The sequence below is a fragment of the Camelina sativa genome, chromosome 17 (genome assembly GCF_000633955.1).
Source record: "Camelina sativa cultivar DH55 chromosome 17, Cs, whole genome shotgun sequence".
Taxonomy (NCBI): domain Eukaryota; kingdom Viridiplantae; phylum Streptophyta; class Magnoliopsida; order Brassicales; family Brassicaceae; genus Camelina; species Camelina sativa.
In genome coordinates this window covers 4405286-4413291 of record NC_025701.1, presented here as the reverse complement: position 1 = coordinate 4413291, position 8006 = coordinate 4405286, and the positions used below count along the sequence as shown (strand labels likewise).

The 8006-nt window shown below is 35.4% G+C and overlaps 3 protein-coding genes and 1 non-coding gene across 4 annotated transcripts in view; 2 read left to right on the top strand and 2 right to left on the bottom strand.

Annotated features, from left to right (window-relative positions):
- Nucleotides 1-2176, bottom strand: part of LOC104755259 (paired amphipathic helix protein Sin3-like 6) — a gene marked incomplete in the record, with an annotated part of 16703 nt that extends 14527 nt beyond the window's left edge. Inside the window, 7 exon segments of the mRNA XM_019239693.1 lie at nt 269-359; nt 552-695; nt 796-894; nt 988-1168; nt 1317-1430; nt 1569-1650; nt 1848-2176. Of these exon segments, the coding sequence (XP_019095238.1) occupies nt 269-359; nt 552-695; nt 796-894; nt 988-1168; nt 1317-1430; nt 1569-1648 (709 nt within the window).
- Nucleotides 2844-2915, top strand: TRNAP-AGG. The gene has a single exon. It is a non-coding gene; the product is annotated as a tRNA-Pro (tRNA).
- LOC104755257 (serine/threonine-protein phosphatase PP2A-2 catalytic subunit) lies at nt 4888-7048 on the top strand. The gene is made up of 6 exons (XM_010477604.1): nt 4888-5346; nt 5738-5852; nt 5934-6042; nt 6132-6209; nt 6356-6547; nt 6647-7048. The coding sequence occupies exons 1-6, from the start codon at nt 5094-5096 to the stop codon at nt 6818-6820; spliced, it is 921 nt and encodes a 306-aa protein (XP_010475906.1). The 5' UTR covers nt 4888-5093; the 3' UTR covers nt 6821-7048.
- The window catches only part of LOC104759149 (phospholipid-transporting ATPase 3-like), a 10422-nt gene continuing 9813 nt past the window's right edge, over nt 7398-8006 (bottom strand). Inside the window, exon 28 of the mRNA XM_010482111.2 lies at nt 7398-7761. Coding sequence (XP_010480413.1) covers nt 7458-7761 — 304 coding nt within the window. The 3' untranslated portion in view covers nt 7398-7457. The remainder of the gene's footprint in view (nt 7762-8006) is intronic.

Sequence of the window (8006 nt, the reverse complement as noted above, 5' to 3'; positions counted from 1 at the left end):
AAGATTGGGTATGATCAGCAAATAAAAATGAAGAGAAAAATTATGCAAAAAGTTAAACATAATTGAACACCAGAACCAAGATACATACCACTGACTACTTAAGTCATAAACAAACAAAAAATTGACCATGGTCACAGTATTCAAAATGATGGCACATTTGTGACAGAGAAGACTTGTTTGCTTATATTGTATTCACTAGATAATGGAAGACATTTTCACAATCATAAAGCTGAACTATAGAAAAAATGTAACAGACCCAGAGAATTACCAGGGGAACAAGCGACAAGGTTCTCATCACCATCTTCTCGTTGGTCAGAGTGTTCAGAATTATCCTCAAGCTTACATCGCAGTTTTAGTTTCTGTGTAAATAAGAGTGTATCAACTTCTCCCTCAAAAAAACCCTATGTAAAATGCATATTTTATCTTGATCTTAATTTATGAAACTCATAAAAAAGTGTAGGAAAGGATGTATGGCCATAACGGATTTCTGCTACCATTAAAACCTTACTAACTGCAATCTTGCTATCTTTACAAAGATGAATAAGAGTAACCTTATCAGAATGCATGGGAGAAGTTGCAGTGCCCTTGTGACGCTGTACTGCCTTCTTTGCTGAAGCAGCTGGTTCTGGACAATTAGGTAAGAAATTAACGAACTCCATGAGCAGATCTTCATGACCCTTGAATAACATGGTAACCTACACAACAGACAATATCAGAGAACTGTCTCTCTAACAAGTAACATGTGAAGCAGAAAGTTTGAAGAATTAACAGTCTGTGCATTAACAATAAACATACCTCTTTGTAGACCTCAGAGATGGACTTTCTTTCCTTTCTATACATATTCAGGATGTCTAGAAAACTTTTGTACGCACGTTCATCATCTCCGAACCTCGTCTGCAAAATAAGAAACACACCAGTAAACCTTAACTGATAAAAAAAAAAATCAACATATACCGTAGAACGTCATTTACCACATCACATACAAACATTAATCTTGGTGACAAAACCGATAGCGTCTTTGAAATCCACCCGGACCTTAGGTTTCTCTTCCTCCGGTTGAAGGGTTATTTTATACCCTTTGGGCAAGAAAGTATTAAAACCTAAAAGTAGGTTCTTGTAACCCTTGAACAATTCTTTAATCCTTTCTATGACACCTTCAGTGTCGATTCTGCAAGCAACAACATAAGAGACCATAAACACACGCAGTTCACATTGTGACATTTCACAAATACACGCATTCCTTCTGTGACCTCTATAAACAAGATAGAATGAAACCAAAAACGAGAAGAGAAGAGAAGAGCGAAGTAAAAATATACCTCTGAGCTTTAAAGTCCTTCATGAGCTCAAGGAATGACTCATATTTCTCTTTATTGTCATGAAAAATTTCCTTAACAGATTTGAGATACGTCAGGGCATCAAGGGTTTTAGGTCTGCATTGCACAAAAACAAATGTAACTTAAAACACTTTAGAAGCATATTCAAAACTCTAGCTAACTTACACTGAAGAAGATTTGTTTCAACTTAATGACCACAGAACAAAATCGAAATTGAAAAAAAGAGAGATTTACGTTTCTCCTCGAGATGAAACCTCAGTCCTTCGCTTTTGAGGTTGAGGTTCAGGTTGAACACCGTCTCTAAGTCTCTTCATCTCTGCTTCCAAGAAAAAAAAAAAAAATCAGGTTTTTTTTTTTAGCAGCCAAACAAAACGAAGAACCCTGAAAAATAAATCCAAGTACATAGAAACAGAACAGAATCGTTAACCCTACTAATAGATCTATCATCGGAAAAATCGAACAAAAATGGAAAAAAAAAAAAAAAAAGAAATCAGAGATTTTGATTTTAAAAACCTTTGTTAGAACGGATCACGTTACTCAAAAGGTGAACAGGAGCTTCTTTTGTTTCCTTGGTTAGAAGATGAAACTTCGAAAGTGAAGTGACAAGATCGGCGAAAACGTTAGCCGCCGGAGTTTTCAAGTAGAAGGATTTAGAACGAGAACCCTTTGTGAAATGAAAAGCAAAAGAAGCTTTGTTTTTTGAGTCACCGGGAAGAAAAAAGTTGAAAATAGGTTATCCCAAAGGTGAGATTGCTTCTGATTAGGAGCAATCTCACATCTATTTCTCTCTCTCTGGGGGTTTTGGGTGCGGAGGGAAGAGGGTAAGGCAACGGAACGAGGAAGAGGAGGAGGAGGAGGAGGAACTTGTTATATATACACACACAAAAATCTTCATGTCTGTATCATCAGACCTTCGGAGTGAAGTGGAAGGTTACACATTTGGGTGTTTTTTTTATTCCAAATCAAAATTTTTGGCTTTTCAATTATGTTATTTGACCCCAAATATATACAAGTCAAAGTCACAATTAAGGTTTTCATTTTTATTCAGTAAAAAGATGGTACATATGGTTCCTATTGGTAACATGTACATATTGATAAGAAAATTTACATAGTGTAAGATAAAATGTAACTTTTTTTTTTTTTTTTTGCCAGCGATAAAATGTAACTTATGTCATAAAATTATCAATGTTATGAAGTCTAAAAACGGTAATAATCTAAAAGTAATAATTATGTAGAATCAAAAATTATATACAACATTTAAAAAAAATAATATTAACAAACTTTAATAATTTTGTTTGCGACTTTTTATTCCATAATAGTTATAAACTTATAATTAATTTAGTAAAAGTAAAAGATAATATCCTCATTTTTATCTTAAAAAAAAATCTTGGTCACAATTTCTTACAATTGATATGATATGTAAGAAAATGAAGAATGTTCGGTCGACTACGAAAATTAATGGTTCAGTAATAGGTACTTTAAAGCCTTACCGTATACGTTAGCATCAACGGGCGTTTGGTCTAGTGGTATGATTCTCGCTTAGGGTGCGAGAGGTCCCGAGTTCAATTCTCGGAACGCCCCCTTTCATTTTTTTTCTCCTTTATTTGCAATTTTATTTACCCTATTCCAGTCCAGGCCCATTGTTCGACGAGGAACTAGCAGCCTCAACTCGATTACTAGTCGTTTACACAAATTAAAACTATAAACACACAGCTTGACTCCAACCACCACGTGTCACTGATTACAATCCAAACCCTATCCGGTTTGGCCTCAATTCTAATGTAACTAAATTTAAAACCAACGATATCATACAGGAAAAAGAAAAAGAAAAATTATCAAAAAATTAACAGGGAAACCGAACTTAAACCGGGTCATAAAACATTTGTACTTATGTTTCTTTTAGACTGCCCACTTTTTTTTGTTTGGTTGGTCTGTGTAGGTGTATTGAAATCGTTAACTTAAAATGCCACTGGAGAAAAGTCAAAAGCTCACAAAAATATGACATAAGCGACCATTTTTCAATACGATTCTAGAACTGTTAATTAAATAAAATCCGGTAAATGCATATCCCTATTATTAGATAGCATCATAACAAAGGCCTTAAAATACGTTCGAGAAACTATAGAAAGAAAAGGACTGCAGTTCGTTCGTAACTGGAAACATCATACAGTAAAACTTCTATAAATTAATACTCTATAAATTAATAAACACTATAAATTAATAAATTTTGCTAGTCCTAAGTCGGATCAGTGTAAAAAATATCAAAATTTGATAAAATAATAAGATAATAATTTTTTTGAAATCCCAATGTAAAATATGGTCCTAATGATATCGTAAATTAATAATTATGTTAATATATATATATATATATGTTGATATATGTTTGTTTTAAAATTTTGAATTTCTTCTAAAACTCATATCTATAAATAATTTTTATGTCGTATTTTCAAATTATAATGATCGAGAATATTTTATAACATGTCAAAAATATAGCTAAGTTTTTTTTTTAAGTTTTCAATTTCTATTTTCTACATATGCAGCATTTTTATTTTGATAGTTTTATAGAGTATATGTAATTTATTGTCAATAATGTTTTCTAAATATTAGAAATTCAATTCTAAACTGATAACATCCTATAGTCTAATCTTATTTTGCTAAAACTGTCTCAATTCATAATTTTAAATTTTTTTTTAAAATTAAAGTATGTATCTCTAAATTAATAATTATTAATTTACACTATAAAATAATTATTATTAATTTATAGATAAATTAATATCACTATAAACTAATAAAATATTATGGTCCCAACATTGTTAATTTATAGAGGTTTTACTATTCGCTCAAACATCTGCTTGCACTCCTCAAACCGGAAATCATCAATGCCCATATCACTCACGCTCTTGCACAAGTTGCTCAAACATCCAGTTGGAGTACGATTCTCCTTATCCAGCAAACTCACCACGGTGCCCATTGGCATAGACATGATTCTGTAGAGTTGCTCGACAAATTCTTTACCAACATCCGCGAATACCACCTTGTTCTTCTCTTTGACAAATTCTTTACTGACATCAGTGGAAGACATCAAAGAAGCTCTCAATATATCAATTGCCTGCGTTTAGTGTTAGATTTCAATATATTTAGTCTCAGTTCGCAATGAATATATATCATGAAAAGAAAGACAGTTACAGACAGTAACAATATCTAAAACATACATGTCTTTTTTTGCTGATGTTCACATTGTACAGCTCCGTACCATCCACTCTGGCGTTCCACTTCCTCATTTTTTTGGTGGTTGAAGACGGTTCTGAAGTTGTGATGGCAAGATCATCCGAGATAAAAGGATGTTGGAAAAATCAAGTTAGAGACTTTGTCACCGATTACAATCCAAATCCTATCCGGTTTGGCCTCAATCCTAATGTAACTAAATTTAAAACCAACGGAATCATACAGGAAAAAAAAAAATCAAAAAATTAACAGGAAAAAACCGAACTTAAACCGGGTCATAAAACATTTGTACTTGTGTCTCTTTTTTTGTTGTTTGGTTGGTCTAACAAACAAAACACAAATATCCATTTTTTTTCCCTCAGCTACGAGAGAGAGAGAAGAGAAGCTGAACAGGGAAGACCAAAGAGACAGGATTTGATCTCCGGTTCGAACATATTTAGCCTGGCGGATACAATCTCCGGCGGCGATTTAATCTTCTTCATCCATCTGTGAGTATATTAGGATCGGATCGGGGGTGGTGGCGTATTTCGAGAGATGCCGTCCAACGGAGATCTGGACCGTCAGATCGAGCAGCTGATGGAGTGTAAACCGTTATCGGAGGCGGATGTGAGGACGCTGTGCGATCAAGCGAGAGCGATCCTTGTTGAGGAATACAATGTTCAGCCTGTCAAGTGTCCTGTTACCGTTTGCGGCGATATTCACGGCCAGTTTTATGACCTTATTGAGCTCTTTCGTATCGGTGGTAACGCTCCTGATACTAACTACCTCTTCATGGGTGACTATGTAGGTCTGTCCTTCTTCTTCTTCTTCCCTCCCTTTCTTTTTTAGATCTGCGTTTTTTTTTTGGAAATTGCTGAATCTTTGAAAAGTATCACCTTTTATATTTAAATATCTGAAGTGAGTTACTTGTTGTGTGTTCTGCTTTTCGAGTGTTTAGGTTACTGAAATTTCCCAATTTAGAGAGCCTTTGTGATGCTCACTTTCATAATTACGCTTCTATGAATTATAAGCCTTTTGGAATCTTGAATTTGTAACCATTCAATGGTGTTAATATACGATGGTGACAGCTTTTTGTAGTTACTAAAGCATGTGAGTCTGATTCAAGTTTGCTGGTTTAGCTAGTTTCAGTTTAATAAGTAATGTTTTGTTTGGTTTCTTCTTGCTTTTGTTCTTTGCAGACCGTGGTTACTATTCAGTAGAGACAGTTTCTCTACTGGTGGCATTGAAAGTACGATACAGGGATAGACTCACAATCTTGCGAGGGAATCACGAGAGTCGGCAGATTACCCAAGTGTAAGTAAGCTCTTGTTTTCTAGTATGCATTATGTTTTGTTACTTCTGAGTCTGATGTGTGTTTTTGCGTCTCTGTTTCAGCTATGGTTTTTATGACGAATGCTTGAGGAAGTACGGGAATGCTAATGTCTGGAAGTATTTTACAGACCTTTTTGATTATCTTCCTCTTACAGCCCTCATAGAGTCTCAGGTTTGAGTTGTTCTTTTTCACAGTTGGTGTTTGAGACATCTTTCTCTTTCGTTACAGCTTTTGACTCATTAGATTTTTATCCATTACAGGTTTTCTGTTTGCATGGAGGGCTTTCACCGTCTCTAGATACCCTTGATAATATCAGAAGCTTGGATCGGATACAAGAGGTATAACTTTCTTTTTCTCTGCGTAAGGCCTTACTTAGGTTGGACTTAATTGGAAGAGTTATGAGATCTTCCTGGGTCTCTGCATATTCTCTTTACTTGAGATATTATTGGTCGTCTTTTTGAACTATGTATGGTGTTATCTGTAGGTTCCACATGAAGGACCAATGTGTGATTTACTATGGTCTGATCCCGATGATCGTTGTGGATGGGGAATATCTCCACGAGGTGCTGGTTATACATTTGGACAGGATATCGCAGCTCAGTTTAATCACAACAATGGACTCAGTCTCATATCAAGAGCGCATCAACTTGTCATGGAAGGTTTCAACTGGTGTCAGGTATGTACATTCATCTCTCTGCTCAAGGTTCTACGGCATATGAATGGTCTGTCTCTTGCAGATTGAATTGTTGATCTCTCTCCTTTTTTATGGTAATAGGATAAGAATGTGGTGACTGTGTTTAGTGCACCAAACTATTGCTATCGGTGTGGAAACATGGCAGCGATCTTAGAGATAGGAGAGAACATGGAGCAGAACTTCCTCCAGTTCGATCCAGCTCCTCGACAAGTCGAACCCGATACTACCCGTAAGACACCTGATTATTTTTTGTGATTTCTCTAGTTTTTATTTTGGTGTCGACCATATATAATTTTTGGAGTTCTCGTTTTCTTTGCTTATGTATCATTGTAGATGTGCCCTTTTCTTTTTTTGTAAGTGGAGTTCGAATTTCCCCTAAAAAGAAAGAAAACATCATTTTTTTGTTGTTGTTGTTGAGGTGATTTGCTATTTATGAAGAGTTTGTAGGAGAGGCTTATATATAAAATAGAGTTGTCTTTTTCATTCATGCCTACATACGAAGAATACAAGCTTTGAAGTTCGAATTATGCCACTTTCATTTCAGTTTCGTTCTTATATATACGGATGTTATCTTTCCAAGCATATGGTATATGTGACATGTCAAACAAGAGAAGCGAGAGCTCTGCAAATTAGTAATTAGTGAGTGTAATCGAGTACAACTTTTGTGTACATAAACAGAAAAGTCTCATGGCCCTATACTAAATTACTAATGGCAAGAATACCAATAATGGAAACTAAAAGCAATAGCAACAGACTTGCCTAAGCGAAGATTTCTATATATCGATACAAAAAAACTAAAGGCCTAACAAAACTTCCAGTACTGAACAGAGCCTGGAAAAGTGGCAGCCTAAATATACAACACAACTCATGTATCCATTTCCTTTTTCTCCTTTCAATTCTTCTTTGGTGCTTTGGGTCGTGACCTCATGCTGGCTCTCCTAGCCACGTCCCACGCTTTCTGTGGTGCGTATATACCCAATTGAGATGCAAAGAATGACTCATAACCAGGTGAATCAAAGGCAAAACCAGTGTGCTTTGAGATTTCGCGGGGCAATTGGGCTATCGCATAGCTTCTTGCTTCTTCTGGTGTGAGCTCGTTTGCTATCTCCAGTTGATCTGCATTGCTACTATCGGGCTCATGCCTGTGAATCTCTTGAACTATTTGATAATCATATGGGAGGAACCATCTCTCCACTCTGCATTCATTCACAAAAAAATTCCAATTTTTTCAAGGTTAACAACAATTCAGCAATTTCCCGCTATAAGCATATCGATTGTGATTGGAGTATAGAGATACAAGTTATAATTACCCTTGGTAGATGAAATCGGCCAGAAGAGCAACAACCGGAACAAGCAGCAATGTGAAGTAGAAATAAAATGTACTCATTAGGACATATATGACAAAGTAGACATTCTCCTGCATACACAAAGCAAAAACAGT